The sequence below is a fragment of the Vombatus ursinus genome, unplaced genomic scaffold (assembly GCF_900497805.2).
Source record: "Vombatus ursinus unplaced genomic scaffold, bare-nosed wombat genome assembly UNPS02014778.1, whole genome shotgun sequence".
NCBI classification, from domain to species: Eukaryota; Metazoa; Chordata; class Mammalia; order Diprotodontia; family Vombatidae; genus Vombatus; species Vombatus ursinus.
Genome location: NW_020954556.1, coordinates 5,738,975 through 5,757,165, shown reverse-complemented (window position 1 = coordinate 5,757,165; position 18,191 = coordinate 5,738,975). Strand labels below are relative to the sequence as shown.

Genomic DNA, 18,191 nt, shown 5'->3' with positions numbered 1-18,191 from the left:
AACTATAAGTAAAATTTCTTTTGTCCTTAATTCTCCATTTTAGTAGGAAAGAAATGTTAACTTAAGACAGATCTTATCTAAGGGTATGGAATTGACCAGAATCCAGAATTTCAGAGTCACAGAATTAGAATTTCATTTACAGAATTGAGTCTTCAGTTGCCATCCCATCCAGACAGGAGCAAAAATCCATGCTATCATGGATTATCCTTAACTTAGTTAATCAAGCAATCGTTTGGTCCACAAGTATTGATTTAGCTCTTACTATAGTGGGCCAGACATTATGCTAAGAATTAGGGAGACAAAAATAAAAAGAAATAGTCCCTTCCCTCAAGAAACTTACATTCTAGAAGGGGAGACAGCATGTACAGAGAGAAGTATATGAAAAATATGTACAGACTAAATACAAGGTAATTTTGAAAGGGAAGTATACTAGTAGCTGGGTCAGGGAAGTCAGGAAAGGCCTGACTTTAGTTAAGAGTTAACGTTTGAACAAAATTTTGACGGAAACTAGGAATTCTAAGAGGCTGATGGAAGAAATACATAACAGGGATGGGAGACAGCTTATACAAAGGTATGGAGATAGGAAATGGAATGTGTGTAAGAAACAGGAAGAAAGTCAATTTGACTGGACCAAGGAGTACCTGAAAATGAGTAATATGTAATGAGGTTAGAAATCAAGGTTAGAGCCAGTTGTAAAGGTTTTAAATGTCAGAGTAGTTGTTATTTGATCCTAGAGCCAGTGGAGTTTATTGAGCAGGGTAGTGACATGGTCTGACCTGTGTTTCACTTGGGTAGCTCTACAGAGAATGGATTGAAAAGGTAAGAGGCAGGTGGTCTGTAGTTTTCTCTAGAGACATGTGGCTTCTCTGAGGCCTTTTCCAAGGTTGTTTGGAGGGAAATTTGAGAGACTCCAGAGAGTTCATTTCCTCATTCTGCCAACTTGGCACCGGAAGTCCTTCCTTCGTTGTTCTTTAGCAAAATGCTTTTTACCATGTTTAACTCTGCTGGTTCCCAGATTTCCACATATGAACAGATCTTCTTAATTTGCGTTGTTCTTCCTGCCACCCAGACTAATCTCCATTTTTACCTTTCCCATTCCTTATGAGTAAGATATACCTTTCCAGAACTCTATTCTAATCTTAGATCCAGTCCTATCAAATCTCAGGGATACCTATGAGATCAAATATGTTTCTTCATGTTAGGATCTCTAAATTAGCTTGTACATTGAAGAAAGATTTTGTGGTATACATAGAATAAGGATAACAAGGTAGATGAAGTAGAGATCATAAGGTTGTTTTGAGCCTCACATGTAAAGTGTTTTGCAGACCTTGAAGAGCTGTATAAATTTCAGTATTATTATTATTATTCTCATTTTATATTTAATGATGTTCACATAGACAGGTTGATGGTCTAATATATTTTTGTGTTTAATGTTCTTTAAACTATTGTGCAGTGGATAAAATGACTGTATTCTTTAATTATATAAACTTGTGCTATAAGCAGCTTTTGCCTCTTTAGGTTTAAGTGTCTCCTTGAATTAGGCTTTTATTTTATTTGATCTTAGAATAAATAAGGCACCTGGGTGGCCCAGTGGATAGAGCACTAGGCCTGGAATCAGAAAGGTCTGAATTAAAATCTAGCCTCAAATACTTACTATCTGTGTGACCCTGGGCAAGTCACTTAACCCTGTTTGTCTCAGTTTCCTCATCTGTAAAACGAACTGGAGAAGGAAATGGCAAGCCACTCTTTGCCAGTAAAACCCCAAAAGGGGTTACAAAGAGTCAGATACAACTGAAACAATGACTGAACACAACAGAATGAATAAAATTATTTCTCAGAGTTGCTCAGCAATGATCTCCAATACATTATCGGATAACTTGGAGCTGAAGATATCAGTGGCAGAAAGCAGTGTAAAGCTGTTGGGAACAACATTTTGTTTTATAGTTTTTCCTTAAAGGTGCAGAAAACTGCCTTTTATTGATCTAGGAGACTGATGATCCTTGATATGGTTTCCTGATCACTTAAGACATAAAATATCTAACCTTATGAGAAGTTGGTGTTCATCAGTCTTGACAGAAACCACACTTTCATGTGAGACAGCACATTTTTGTTTTCTTCTTTTCTTTTTTTAGGGCAACCCTATCCCCATCCTCCTTTCCTTTCCTAAATACCCTATCCCACCTCTACCCCCTTTGAAAAAAAAAAGAAAAAAGAAAAACAAAACCTTTGCAAAATTTACAGTTAAGTAAAATAAATTCCTACATTGGCCATGTTCAAAAATATATTCCTTATTCAGCATCTTGAGTAGATCCCTTATTTTTCAGGAGTAGATAGCTAACCCGATCTTTAAAAAGAAAAAAGATAACCAAATTGTTCATATCAAAAATGAAAAAGAAGAATGTATAAAAATGGAAGAGGAAATAATGGAAATGATTAGAAATTCTTTTGCCCAATTATATGTCAACAAAACTGATAACTTAAAGGAAATGGATGAATACTTATAAAAATAGAAAATACCTAGATTAACAAAAGAAGAAACAGACTATTTAAATAACTCAATATCAGAAAAAAAATTGAATAAGCTACAAGTACACTCCCAAATTAAAAAAATCTCCTCAGATGGTTTCACAAGTCAATTCTATTAAATATTTAAAGAACAATGAATTCAAATACTACATAAACTGTAATAATAAGAAAGACACCCTTCTAATCTCTTTCTATGATATAAATATGGTCTTGTTACCTAAACCAGGGAGAGGCAAAAGAAAATTATAAATCCCAATATCCCTAATGAACATTGATACAATTTTTTTAATTCCAGATTTTCCCCTTTGCCCCTCCCCTACTCATTGAGAAGGCATAAAATATGATACCCATTATACATGTGAAGTCATGCAAAACATATTTCCACATTAGCCATGTTACAAACCAAAAACAAAAAAAAAAACAAGAAAGATAAAGTGAAAAAAATATATTTCAATCTACACTGAGAATTCATTAATTCTCTCGATGGAGGTAGATGGCATTTTTCATCACGAGACCCCTGGAATTGTCATGGATTATTGTATTGATCAGAGTAGCTAAGTCTTTCACAGTTGATCATCCTTACAATATCATTGTTACTGTGTACAGTGTTGTAATTCTGCTCACTTCGCTTGATGTAAAAATTTTAAATAAACTATCATAAGCCATAAGCACATATTGGTTACACATTATGACTAGGTTTGTACAATGGTTGGTACAAGGAATGTAGGTTGGTTTAACAGAAGGAAGACTCCAAATACAATAAACTATCTTAATAATATAATTTTTTAAAGCTATGGTGTCAATAGATGCTGAAAAGGCTTTTGACAAAATACAATACCCATTTTTATTAAAAACTCTAGAAATCATTAGAATAAGTGGACCTTTCTTTAATATAGCAATACTATTTAAATGCAAAAGCAAACATCATATAGACCTTTCTAATAAAAGATCAGGGGTAAGGTAAGGATGCCCATTATTAGCACTACTTTTTAATAGTGCTAGAAATAAAACAAGGAAAAAATTGAGGAGATAAGCATAGGCAAAGGGAAAAAATAATCATTTTTTTTCCAGGTGCACTTGGAGAACCCTACAGAGTCAACTGACAGATAATTATGATAACTTCAGCAAATTTACAGGAAAAAAATAAATTCACATAAATCATCAGCATTCTTATATATAACCAATAACTTCTAGCAAATAAGAGTTCTAAAAAGAATTCCTTTCAAAATAACTCAAGAAGTTATAAAATACTTGGGGATGTATCTTCCAAGATTCAGCCATGAGCTATATGAATCTAACTATTGAAACTCTTTGCAGAAATGACAGACCTAAATAATTAGAGAAATGTTAATTGCTCATGGGTAGATTGAGTCAGTATAATAAAAATATCAATACTACCTAAGTTAATTTCCTTATTCAGATAGTGCAGTGCCAGTCAAACTATCAAAAATATTTTATAGAGCTAGAAAGAAATAATAAAATAGGGAGGAGCAAAAGGTCAGTACTCAGAAGGGAAAAATGAAAAAAAGTGAGAAGGAAAAAGGTCTACCAGTACCAGGTCTCAAACTGTATTACAAAGCAGTAATCATTAAACTGATTTGGTACTGAATGAAAGACAGGGAGAGATCAATGGAATGAATCAGGTATACAGCATGCAGAAGCAAACACAGTAGCATGTTTGATAAATCCAAAGACCCTACTTACTGCAGGAAGGATTCAACATTTGTGAAAAGTCACTGGGAAAACTGGAAAGTGGTATGGCAGAAATTAGGTTTAGATCAGTACCTCACATTATATACATTTCAAGGTTCCTACAAGGTCTTCATAGCTACCAGTCTCAGAGCACACAAAATTTCTACTACATATCATCCTAGCTGACATTCCCCCATTTTGCCATTTCCACTCCCCTCCTCCCATGATATCAATGATGGTTTGGGCATTGAGAGGTTATTATTTAATAGTAATAACAACAAAAAGCTCATTCTTCTATTATTGTTTGATAGATCACAGATAAAAATGATCTTGAGACAAGTTGCTATCCTATTTTTTTTAATATTTAATGTTCTAGGGGCAGCTAGGTGGTACAGTGGATAGAGCACCAGCCCTGAAATCAGGAGGCCCTGAGTTCAAATTTGGCCTCAGAGCAAACACTTGACACTAGCTGTGTGACCCTGGGCAAGTCACTTAACCCCAATTGCCTAAAAAAATTTTTTTTTAAATTTAAAATATATTTAATGTTCTATAGATTATTGAACTAGTAAACAAAAGAACTGCTTTTTGTAGTTGAATAACAGTATCAGGATGTAAGCTCATCTTCTGTAAACTTACTGAAAGTATTCTTGGTATAAGTCCCATAGGAGACAGGGCGGCAGGGATTATATATACATTCTTTTCCTGTGTAATGGTGGTGGTGATGAGGATGAAGATGATGATGATGTATCCCTAGTGCTTAGCACAGTTTGTGGTACTATATAAATGCTTATTTCCCTCCCTGCCCCTATGTACCAGGCACTGCACTGTGCTAAGAACTGAGGATACAAAGAAAGGCAAAAAACAGCCCTTGCTTTCAAGGGGAAAGTCTAATGAGGAAATCTTGACAGTGCTGCATGGTAAAAAGTGTTTGAGTGAACATCAGAAGAAACAGAAATAAACTATATTGTCATCAGAATATACTACAGACAACCTGAACAGAAAGAGGGAATAGATGAAGAGTTAAGGAAACAGGTCGGAGGTCTGGCAGAGTAATATAGGAGTAATGGGAGATTTCAATTATCTGGATATCAGCTGGAATGCTATCACTGTGTGAAAAGCAGAATGTCTAATAATTTCTTTTCTTGGCTTTGATGGTCATTTCATCCTTCAAAAGGTGGAGGAACCAACATGGAGAAATTCCATTCTGGATCTGATTCTCACCAATGATAAGGCATTGGTTACAGAGGTGGAACTAAAAGGAACCTTCAAAGTGAGTGATCATTCCACCTTAGTTTGTGATGAAAAAGAAGAAAAGCTAAACATACCTTTAAATGCATTCAGAATTTGAGAAGAGCAGATTTCAAATGGTTCAGAATAAGAACAGGTAGAATTTCTATGCACTGAAATTGTAAAGGGGAAGTTAGCCCAGAAGAGACGGGAAACTTTCAAGAGCGGATGACACAGAAGTGGTTTTGGTGAGAAGGAAAAGAGAAAGTTGTCCAAAGAGACAGATGTTGGTGCACAGAGAACTTAGTGACCAACTTGGATTTTTAAAAAGAAGCACAGAAGATGGAAGCAAAGATAGGTGTTAGATGATAAATACGAAAGCTTGGAGTAATGGGGAGGGGAGGGTAAAGTTCAGAATAAGCAGGGGCTAGAAGGAGAACTGAAACAGCAAAGGAGTGGTTGGGATCCAAGAGGGAATGGAATCACTGTTCTGAGTGCATGGGGACAGTAGGCAGAGCAGCAGAATTCTCATTGTGCATTTTTTTCCCTGCAAGAAAAATGCTCTTTGGACTGTCAAAGAGTACAAAAATGGTTAATAGGGAATTGGTACCTAAGATAAGTACCCAATATTAGTAAGGTGACATACTCCAATAAATATTAAATTAATAAATATTTTTAAATTACAGTACTACAAAACATTGGAAATATAAAAACAAAATGAAAAACGGTATCCATTCTTAAGGACCTTGCATTCTACTGAGAAGATACAACATACACATATGTGATAATTTGAGAGGAGAGAGTATTAGCAAACACATCAAGAGAGGCTTCCTATAGGAGGTAGCATATAAATGAGCTTTGAAAGAAGCTAGAGATTCTAAGAGATAGAAGTGGTGATGAAGAAGTGCATTTCAGGCATGGGAGACAGCGTATGTGAAGGCACAGTCCAGAGGTGGTCAATTGTATACAGACAACATCAAATAATCCAGTTGGACTGAAATATAAAGTCCATAAAGGAGATTTCTGTGTAATGAGTTTGGAAAGGCAGGCTGGAGCTAGAAAGTGAAGGCTTAAAGTGCCCCCAAAGGTAAGTTGTGTTTTTCCCAGTCACAGTAGGGAACCACTGTAGCGTCTTGAGAGGGGAATGACACAGTCAAACCTGTACATTAGGAATGTCATTTTGGGAACTTTGTGGAGAATGGATTTGAGGGAAGAGAAAAGGGGGTGAACATGAGATGTTGAGGATATAGAACTGATTTGGCAACAGATTATTTATGTGGGTAACTAGAAAGAAAAGTCAATTATAACTTCAAAGTGGGTGACTGGCAGGATGTTGATTTTGTCAGTAGAAAGAGGAAAGTTTAGAGGAGGGATAAATTTAAAGGTGGGGGAGTGAGATGATGAGATAAGAGAATACCTAGTTGCCATTTGTGATTTCAAGTCATAAGGACTTGATGAAGACACAAAGGAAATTTATTCTCCAGTACTAAAATGGCAGTAACATGTATTTGCTGATTCACTATCGTTGATCCATAATAGACTGGAGAATAGAAGAGGCATTGCAGAACTGGAGAAGAACAAATACTCTAATTCTTACCCCCAACACACTATCTTGTTGTCTAGACTAGATGACTAGTTCCACTCCCCCTTTTGTACTCCCCCATCCAAAAAAAAAGCAGCCTGCAAATTGTAAGCCAGTGAACTTAATTTCAGTTCCTGGAAAAATTCTAGAATATATTATCAAAGAGGTGGTTATTGATCATCTGAAAAAGGAAGCAGTGATCGTGAAGAGCCAATATGGCTTCATTAAGAATAAGTCATATCAGACCAAATTAAATTCTTTTTTTTTTTTTGGACAAGGTTGCTTCACTGGTAGATTGGAGGATGCTCTAGATACACTTCGTTTGTTTTGAGACTGGGTCTCCCTGTATTGCTCAGACTAGAAGTCCAGCAGATGCTCAGAGGCCTAATCCCAAAACTAATAAGCAAAGAAGCTTTAACCTTAATTTTTTTATGTGGTTTGACCCTCATTTAGGCAACATGGTGGCCCTCCACAATGGGCTTACTGTGTTGGTGTTAGATTTATTGCAGACACCTGATTAGCCTTAACCCTACTGCAGCTCAGAGCTTCCAAACTCAAGTAATATAGCAGTCATTTATTGTCATTATTCAGTCATGTCCCACTCTTCATAACCCCATTTGGAGTTTTCTTGGCAAAGATACTGTAGTGGTTTGACATTTCCTTCTCCATCTCATTTTACAGATGAGGAAACTGAGGTAAAAAGGGGTTAAGTGATTTGCCCAGGGTCACACAACTAGTGTCTGAGGCCAGATTTTAATTCAGGTCCTCCTGACTTTATACCTAGCACTCTATCTGCTGTACCAGCTAGCTGCCCATGCAAGCTTTAGCCTCCCCTATTAGCAGGGATTACAGGCATCAACCACCATATATGACTTTAGATGCACTTTACTAAGATTTTACCAGAGTATTTGATGAAATCTCTTGTACTGTGCTTGTGGACAAGATTGAGACATGGGTTAAATGTAAGTGAATTGAACTGGTTGAATAGTTGAACCCAAAGAGTAATCATCAATATTCAGTGTCACTTTGGAAGGATGACTGTAGTGGAGGGCCCCAGGGATCTGTACTTGGCCCAATACTATTTTGCTTTTTTATGAAATACTTGGATAAAATTTATAGTAGGGATAAAATGCTTTTCAGAATTGCAAATGACACTAACCTTACAGTCACAGGTAATTCACTGTATTGTACTCAGGATTTTTAAAAGATCCTGACCAGCCAGAACACTGAGCTGATTCTAATAAAATGAAGTAAAGTCTTACACTTAATTTTGTTTTATTTTTTTTTTTCATAAGTGCAGGATGAAAAGACCAGATAACTGCTCATCTGAAAAAGATCTGGGGGGTTTTAGTAGACTACAAGCTACTCTAAGTCAGTGGTGTGATATTGCAGCCAAAAACATTGATTCAGTCTTAGGCTGCATTATAAGAGACAGAGTACTGTATACAGGATTAGTGAGGTAGTAATTCAGCTGTGCTCTGCCCTGGTCAGACCATGGCGGGGATATTGTGTTCTGTTCTGCAGACCACATTTTAAGAAGTGAATTAATAAGCTGGAAAACAACCAGGAGAGAGCAACCAGGTGGTGAAGAATCTTAGATCATGCTAGATAAGGGTCAGTTGAAGGATCTTGGAATGGACAGCCTGGAGAAGACTTGAAACTTTGAAGACTTTACAACTTCAAGACTGTCCTGAAGTATTTGAAGGACTGTGACATGGAAGAAGACTTAGACTTCCTTGATTTATCGTAGAGGGTAGAACTTAGGACCATTGAATGGAAGTTGCAAAGAAGCAAATTGAGGTTTTAGGAATAATTTCCTAACAATTAGAGCTATCCAGAGTGGAAGGTACTGCTTCAGTAAATGGCTGATTTCCCCTCATTAGAAGTCTCTAAGCAAAAGGCAGATGAGCAGTGTGTTAAGTATGCTGTAAAGCATACCTAAAGCATCTGCTTGCTTATATATCGTGCAATTGGCTAGATCATCTCTGAGACTCTTTCCAACTCTGAGAGTCTGTAGCCATTAGCTTAGACCAGGTAAGGCTCAGTAGAGGTATAATTGTTTTCAAATATTTGCTAGACCTTCATCAGGAATAAGGAGTAGACTTGATCTGTGTTACTCCAGAAGGCAGAACTAGGACCAGTGGGTACAGCTTTCAAGGAGGTAAGTTTTGGCTCAGCGCAAGGAAAAATCTTTTTAACAATTAGGACTGTTCAATAGTGGAACAGACTGACTCTTAAGAAAATAAATTCCTCATCACTAGAGATGTTCAAGAAAAGGTTGACTATTTGCCAGGGATTATTCTTAGAATCCCGGAGTTGGAAGGAACATAATCTAGTCTAAACTTTACCTGAAGCACAAATCCTCTCTACAATGGTTATCCATCAATAGATATCATGTACCTACTATGGGCCAGGCACTGTGCTAAGCTCTGGGGATACAAAAAAAAAATGCAGAAGACAGTCCCTACCCTCACGGAGTTTACAGTCTAATGGGGGAGACAACATGGAGACAAATATATTCAAAGCAAGCTATATGCAGAATAAATAGGAAATAATTAAAAGAGGGAAAGCACTAAAATTAAAAGGGGTTGGGAAAGGCTTCCTGTGGAGGGTGGGATTTTAGTTGGTATTTAGAGAAAGCCAGGGAGGTCAGTAGTCAAAACAGAGGAGGGAGGGCAAGGGGAACAGCCAGAGAAAATGCCTGGATCTGAGAGGTGGAGTGTCTTGTTCCTGGAACAGCCAGGAGGCCAGTGTCACTGGACCCAAGAGTATACATTGGGAGTACAAGAATACCTGTTTGGAAAAAATAGGAGGGGGATGAGGTTATGAATGGCTTCAAATGCCAAACTTATCATTTTTGCATTTGCATTTGGAGATGTTAGGAAGGCACTGGAGTTTATTGAGTTGGGGGGTGTGCATTTTAAGAAAATAACTGTTGTGGTTGACTGCATGGAGTGTGCATTGGAGTGGAAAGAGACTTGAGGCAGGTACTGTTAGAAGACTGGAAAGTAGGAGGAGGGTAGGTTATGAAGGACCTTGAATGCCAAACAGAGCATTTTGTATTTGATCAGTCAAATGAAGGATAGATTGGAATGGGGAGAGACTTGAGGCAGGCAGACCCACCAGCAGGCTGTTGCAGTCATCCAGCCATGAGGTGATAAGGGCCTGAGCCAGAGTGGGTGCAGTGTCAGAGGAGAGAAGGGGGAGTATATAGGAAAGATGTTGCAGATGTGAAACAGACAGGCCTTGGCAACAGATTGGATGGAGGGGGGGCACGAGAGATAGTGAGAAGTTGAGGATGACTCCTAGATTATGAGCCAGAAGGGCTGGAAGGATAGTGTACCCTCGATAGTGATACATAAGGTAGGAGGTGGGGAAGTCTTATCAGGGAAAGATAATGAGCTCTGTTTTGGACATGTTTAGTTTAAAGTATCTACTGGACATCCAGTTTGAGATGTCTGAAAGGCAGTTGGAGATGAGAGATTAGAGGTTAGCAAAGAGACTGGGGCAAGATAGGTAGGTTTGAGAGCCATCAGCATAAACATGGTAATTAAATCTGTAGAAGCTGATGAGCTCATGAAGTGAAGTAGTATAGAGGGAGAAAAGAGGAGGGGCCGGGATAAGGCCCTGAGGGACATCCATGGTTAGAATGTGTGATCTGGAGGAGGATCTAGCAAAAGATGATCAAATTCTCCAGTAACTCTGAGCTTGAAGGGACAGCTGATACTTCAAGAGTTAGGATCTGAAACGATCCTCGTAGGCTATAATAATAATGTGCTGCATGTATTAGTATGATAGACTTTAAGGCAAGTATAAGATCCTACGCTTGTGTCAAGAAACTTAACTGCATAGGTATAGGATGGCCGAGGATGACTAGACAACAGTTTGAAAAATATTTGAAAGTTTTAATGGATTGCATGCTGAATATGAGACACTAGTCCACATTGTCAATCCAAAAAACTAGTAAGATCTTGGCCCGAGGGGCACCATGACATGATGGGTAGAGTGTAAACTTGGAGTCAGGAAATTTATATTTGAATCAACCCTTGGGCACTAGCTCTGTGACCACAGGCAAGGAACTTAACCTTTCTGCATCCAAGTGCTCTCCTCTGTAAAATGCACCTGATACTGTGTGTAGTACATACCTCCCTGAGTTGTAATGAAGATCAAAGGAGATGAGGCATCTAAAGTGCCCTGCGAACCTTAAAACACTATTTAAATGTCAGCTAATGTTTGACAGCATAAAGAGAGGCACAACAGGCTCCTTGGTGTAGTTAACAGAGAGCTGGCCTCTGAGTTAGGAAGATCTGGATTTAAGTCCAGTAGCAATGTGATCCTAGGCGAGTCACAGCCTCTCAGTGCCGCCCAGACAACCCTAAGAGTATAAGAGGCAGAGCAATTGCTGGTCTGTATTAGTAGAGGGAGTTTCCTCCCTGGAAATTTTCTACACCAATGTTATCACAGGTCCAGACCAGAAAAGAGGCACAGTGTCCAAAATTAGTAATTAGTACTTACCTAGTCAGACTGCATCTGGAATGGTGTTCATTTCTATGCCATAATTTAGATTGGGTATTGACAGATTGGAATGCATCCAGAGGAAAGCAACAAGAATAGTAAGGAAGCTAGAGACCATGCTATACATTTCCAGTCTAAGGAATGAGGGGTGTTTAACCTGGAAAAAATAAAGATTGGTGATAAGAAAGGACATAACAGCTGACTTCAAATATTTTAAGGGTTTCAATATGGAAGAATGATTAAATTTGTGCTTGGTCTTCAGCATAAAACTTTGAGCAAAAGGTAGAAGTTGCAAAGAGACAGATTTAGGCATGATGTATGGAAAATAACAATTGGAACTACCTAAATGTGGAATGCACTCCCTCAGGAGGCAGTAGATTCCTCTGAAGACAGGATGATTACTTTTCAAGGGTACTGTAGAGATTACTGTTCAGTTACTGGATTTTGTTTATTCAGTTATTGAACTGTGATGATATATGAGGTCCCTTTCAACTCTGGGATTCTATATACTCCAACAAATAGTCATCTAACCTCTGCTTAAAGACTCCTAGTGATGAGGAACTTGCTACCTATCAAAATAGCCCATTTGATTTTGGAACAGGTCCTACAGCATAAGGTTATTAGAATCAACTATAAAATGCTCTACAAATGTAGAATCATATTATTCACCAACTTGCATATGCCCCCTCCTTTTTATTTTGATGCTTTCAGACAATGGAAGATATTCTGGAAAGACTTTTTTCTTTTTTTTTTTTTTTTAGGCATTTGGGGTTAAGATTCTTGCCCAGGGTCACATGGTCTGAGGCCGGATTTGAACTCAGGTCTTCCTGATTTTAGGGCCGGTTCTCTATCCACTGCACCACCTAGCTGCCCCAAATGGAAGATATTCTGAAGAAATAAAACAAGACTTCTATACTTTCTTTTCAATAGACAATACTTTGGCCACACTATTATTATAAAAATGATTCTCACGCTAGATTGGAGTTGGGTTGGGCGACCTTTAAAGTCACTTGCAACCCCTAAGATTCTGTAATAAATTTTGCCAATCCATAGAAATAGAATATAAGCTGTAGTTCTTGTGTTATTGTTTTGTCATACAGACACGTACACACAGAAATATTGAAAAGGAATAGGAAAAAACCTATCTTTAAAAAAAGTATCTGAAAACTTCAGCAAAAAGTGTTTAAAAAAAAAAAAGGAATATGATTACCAAGAAAGTCCAGCAGGAAGAGAGAGAGAAATTCCTTTTAAAATAACTATAGACAGTATAAAATTCTTAGGAGTCTACATGCCAAGACAAACCCAAGAACTATATGAAAACAATTACAAAACACTTTTCTCACAAATAAAGTCAGATCTAAACAATTGGAGAAATATTAATTGCTCATGGGTAGGCAGCGCCAATGTAATAAACATTACAATTCTACCTAAATTAATTTACTTATGAATAGTACCATGCCAATCAAACTACCAAAATTATTTTATAGAGCTAGAAAAAATAATAATAGAATTATTCTGGGAGAACAAAATGTCAAGATTATCAAGGGAATCAATGGAAAAAAGTGAAGGAAGATGGCCTAGCAGTACCAGATCTCAAACTGTATTACAAAGTGGCAATCATCAGAACAGTCTGGTACTGGCTAAGAAATAGGGTGGTGAATCAGTGGAATAGATTAGGTATACGGTGTACAGTAGTTAATGACCATAGTAATCTAGTGTTTGATAAGCACAAAGGTCCAAGCTTTTGGAAAAAGGATTTACTATTTCACAAAACTTGTTGGGGAAACTAGAAATCAGTTTGGCAGACATTGGGTACAAACTAACATCTCACACTTTATACCAAGATAAGGTCAAAATGGGTACATGATTCATAAATAAAGAGTGATATAAGCAAATTAGGGGAGCATGGATAAAGGAAGAATTTATAACCAAGAAAGAGAGAACATTATGGGTATAAAATGGAGAATTTTGATTACATTAAATTAAAAAGGTTTTCTACAAACAAAACAAGTGCAGCCAAGATTAGGAAGAAAGCAAGAAACTGGGGCAAAATTTTTATAGCAAATTTCTTTGATAAAGGCCTCATTTCTTATAGAGAATGGAGTCATATTTATAAGAATACACATCATTCCTCAATTGATAAATGGTCAAAGGATATGAGCAGGCAGTTTTCCTAAGAAGCAATCAAAACTGTCTATAGTCATATGAAAAAATGCTCCAAATAACTATTGATTAGAGAAATGCAAATTAAAACAATTCAGAGGTACAGCCTCACATCTATCAGATTGGCTAATATGACCAAAGTAGCACAGTGGATAGAGTGCCAGGCCTGAAGTCAGAAAGACTCATCTTCCTGAGTTCAAATCTGTCCTCAGACACCTACTAGCAGTGTGACCCTGGACAAGTCACAAGTCACCCTGTTGGCCTCAGTTTCCTAATCTGCAAAATGAGCTGGAGAAGGAAATGACAAACCACCCCAGTATCTTTGCCAAGAAAACTCCAAATGGAGTCACAAGGAGTTAGACATGATTGAAACAATTGAACAACGATATAATAGAAAAGAAAAACAACAAATACTAGAGGAGCTGTGGAAAAATTGGGACACTAATATGCTCTTGATGGAGTTGTGAACTGATCCAACCCATTTTGGAGAGTAATTTGGAACTATTCCCAAGGGGCTATAAAACTGTGCATACTCTTTGGTCCAGCAATACCATTAGTACATCTGTGTCCCAAAGAGATCAAAGAAAAAGGAAAAACTTCTATATGTACAAAAATATTTATAGGAGCTCTTTTGTGGTGGCAGAGAATTGTAAATTGAAGGGATGCTCATCAATTGGGGAATGGGTGGACAAGTTGTGGTATATGATTGTAATGGAATACTATTGTGCTGTAAGAAACGATGAACAAGATGCATTCAGAAAAACCTGGAAAGACTTAAATGAACTGATGCAAAGTTAAGAGCCAAGAGGTCATCGTACACAGCAACAGCAATATTTTATAGTGATCAGCTGTGAAAGGCTTAGGTATTCTGATCAATACTGTGACCCAAGACAATTCTGAGGGATGAAAAATGCTATCCATCTCCAGAGAAAGAGCTAATGGAGTCTGAATACAGATCAAAGCCTACTTTTTTATTTTGTTTTTCTTTTTTTGATTTTTCTCTTTTGCAACATGACTAATACGGAAATATGTTTTGCATGATTGCACATGTGTAATCTATATCAAAGTGCCTTCCTGAGGAGGGGGGAAGGAAGAGAGGGAGGGAATTTGGAACTCAAAAATTATAAAAAACAAATGTTAAAAATTGTTTTTACATGTAATTGAGAAAAAACTCTTTTAATAAGTAATATAGACAAGACTGGATATTCATTCATTGGGGAAGTTATATTTCTTACTCTCTGTGTGTGATTAACGTCTTTGTTTTATTTTCTACAGGATTATTTTGGAGTTTGTTCAGAACTAGTTATCAAAGACAATGTTGTTGTGGTTTATGAAGTACTCGAAGAGATGCTAGACAATGGGTTTCCATTGGCTACTGAGTCAAACATCTTGAAAGAACTGATAAAACCTCCTACTATCCTTCGAACTGTTGTTAACACTATTACAGGTATAGAGAAGGGTACAAAACTAATTGTAGTCTCTGACTGCTGAAGTCATCATGTTGCTTGTTCTGAAATTTTGTATTGGCTGAGTGCTAGCCTCAGGGAAAAAATGATTTCTGATTTTTAGTTGCTTTAATTTTAATATTTGCTTTGTATATGCATTCTTTAAATGTTGAGTATGGACTGAAATGATACTTTTTGTTAGACAGAAAATTTCTTCAGGTCCAAGGAACTCACACCACCCCTTTTCAAGGGGGGAAAAAAAAAACTTTTCCCACATTTTTGAGCATTCTGACGAGGAGGAGAAATAGACCCCTGAAGTTTAGAATTGAATTTTACAGCTTTGTTCCATATATTTTTCATGAAGTGTAGGTCATTTATAAAAACACTAGAAAGTCTCAAATGTCCTTTATCCAACTCAGTCCTAGGAAACTAATGTCTCAGAACAACTTTCCCAATGCCTGACTGTGAAGATGCTGGTAAAGGCGTGGCTTAAAATTCATTATCTTTGCCTTCAGTTTGAGAAGGTGCAAGAAATAGTGGAAGAACAGAGCTTAGAAGAAGACTAGTCTTATAGAATTTTAGTACTAGTGCTTTTTAAATCTCTTTATCTTTTTATGAGGAACATAAAAATGGCTTGAAAATATGTCTTTAGCTGGCATATAATAGAAAGGAATTGCAGTAGTCTTTTATGCCATTAAACCTCTGGCCTTAATATTGGTCTAAGAGAGATTGTATTGATCGATTCATTCTGATACCAGAGCCCTGATGTACGCAAGAACTCAGCAAGAACGAAATGATTTTACCCATGAAAACTGTACACCACTGTATATACTGATATCCCTGGTGGAAGCCATTACATTATTTAAACTGCAGGCTATTGTGGAATTTGAGAAAGTAAGTTCAGGTTACTTTCAAAACCATAATAATAGAGTCTGTTCTTCAGGTAGCTTTATTTTTTTTTTCTCTAGGAGGGGGAAGGGAGAAAGTGACTAAGGGAGGTGGTGTTTTTTTCAGACCAGATGGCAACAAGGAATTTTTTAAAAGATCAGGTCATTCCTTTATAAGGAGGAAGAAAAGCCTTTGGGGAAAAGCGTAGCTTTAGTTCAGGAAGTATAGTTTAGTTTAGTGTAGAAGTTTGGTGAGGGGGATTGGGAAGTTGTAATCAACTATGGATAAAATTGTGTTAAATATTGTTTTAGGAAGCACAAATGTGGGTGATCAGCTTCCCACTGGACAGTTATCAGTGGTACCATGGCGACGGACTGGGGTGAAATATACTAATAACGAAGCATATTTTGATGTGATTGAGGAGATTGATGCCATCATTGATAAATCAGGTATCTGCAGCTATGATCTAAAGTGTTTGAGTACTAAGAAAATTGAGAGCAATGACTTTTTTCATGTAGTATTAATTTGTATTGGAAGTATGCTCCCATGATCTAAAGTGTTTGAGCACTAAGAAAATTGAGAGCAATGACTTTTTTCATGTAGTATTAATTTGTATTGGAAGTATGCTCCCCTTACATGACTTAACTGACCATTGTTATGTATACAATGATGTATACTTGTATATCTGTCCCATTTATCAGTAACTAATTAGGTTTCTCTTGATATTTTATGCTTTTAGTGTGGAACTTTAATGATTTTATATGGCTAAAGCTTTGTTCTGACAATTCTCTTTGCTATCTTGTACTCCTCCAATTAAGTTCTATAAGCACCAAAAAGAAAAAGAACTTTATTTTAGTAGAAATTAGTGTTGCTTTCCTAAGATATTTTACCCCTTATTCCTAGGACCAGTCTGGCAAAGGTTATCACTAACAGAATCATTAATGAGGCCTTTTTTCCCACTTATTTAATTTGACAGATATTGAGAAAATATAACATTTTAGAATTTGGGGAAAATTACATTTGATTATGGTCCTTTAGCTTACATGAAACGTCTTGGAACTTTAGTTAGAATGATATTTGTTTGGTTCAATGACCTTTTATTTTCTGTTTTGTTTTATTTTTTTGTGTCAGGTTCTACAATCACTGCTGAGATCCAAGGAGTCATTGATGCTTGCGTCAAGCTGACCGGGATGCCAGATCTCACACTGTCTTTCATGGTAAAACACTATATAGTGCTTGAAAAAAAGAGATGGCACGAAATGAAATGAGTAATTAAAAGGTTTGGTCAAAAAACTTGTATTTAACTAACTAAAATTCATTCTACGTAACTAGAGAATTTTTGTTTGTTTTTATGAAAAACATCTAATTTCCCTGGATGATATATGAGTGTTTATTTCCTGTTCCTTACTCTTCCTTATATGGTAACTTTAGAATCCTAGGTTGTTAGATGATGTCAGCTTTCATCCGTGTGTTCGTTTCAAGCGCTGGGAATCTGAGCGTATCCTTTCCTTCATCCCCCCTGATGGAAACTTCCGCCTGCTCTCGTACCATGTCAGTGCTCAGAAGTAAGCAGCAATTCTCAATATGAATGAAACATATCTGTGTGTTTCCGAATCAGAGTATTTTTCTCAATTTAGAATGTGAACATTGCTATATGATTTGTATTCTTATATTCAACAAACATTTTAAAAACAATAATTGTTAGGATTTCAGTTGTCTCTTTAATATGAGGATTTAAATTCCTTTAGAGAAAGTTCAAGTTCATGAAAAGAGCATAAAGTATAGAAGGAAGTACAGAGATCCAGGTTCTGGTTCCCGCTTTGCCAGTAACTTGTTAAATGATGCCCTTCACTTTTCTTTATTTGTTCATCTATCAAGTGGAAAAAATAATGCCCCACCTATTTCATTGGTTTATTAGAATCAAATTATATCTTGAAAGCAACAGGCCTTTGAAAAAAGTTAAAAGCATTATATAAATATAAGGTGATAGTATTACACTGTCAAGAGAAGAAGTATTAACCACACTTTATAAATCTAGAAATGGAAATACAGGATAAAGTGACTTCTTAGTATCATATCTGATGCCTGGTACTTAGTATTTGAGGGCTACATTGATTTTACTTTTAGAAACATTGACCTTTAGAGCTAGAAAG

The 18,191-nt window shown here is 36.8% G+C and overlaps 1 protein-coding gene across 1 annotated transcript in view; it reads left to right on the top strand.

Annotated features, from left to right (window-relative positions):
* The window catches only part of AP3M2 (adaptor related protein complex 3 subunit mu 2), a 34,804-nt gene that overhangs the window by 8,019 nt on the left and 8,594 nt on the right, over positions 1-18,191 (top strand). The window contains exons 3-6 of the mRNA XM_027865323.1: positions 14,981-15,152; positions 16,350-16,487; positions 17,170-17,255; positions 17,470-17,603. Coding sequence (XP_027721124.1) covers positions 14,981-15,152; positions 16,350-16,487; positions 17,170-17,255; positions 17,470-17,603 — 530 coding nt within the window. The remainder of the gene's footprint in view (positions 1-14,980; positions 15,153-16,349; positions 16,488-17,169; positions 17,256-17,469; positions 17,604-18,191) is intronic.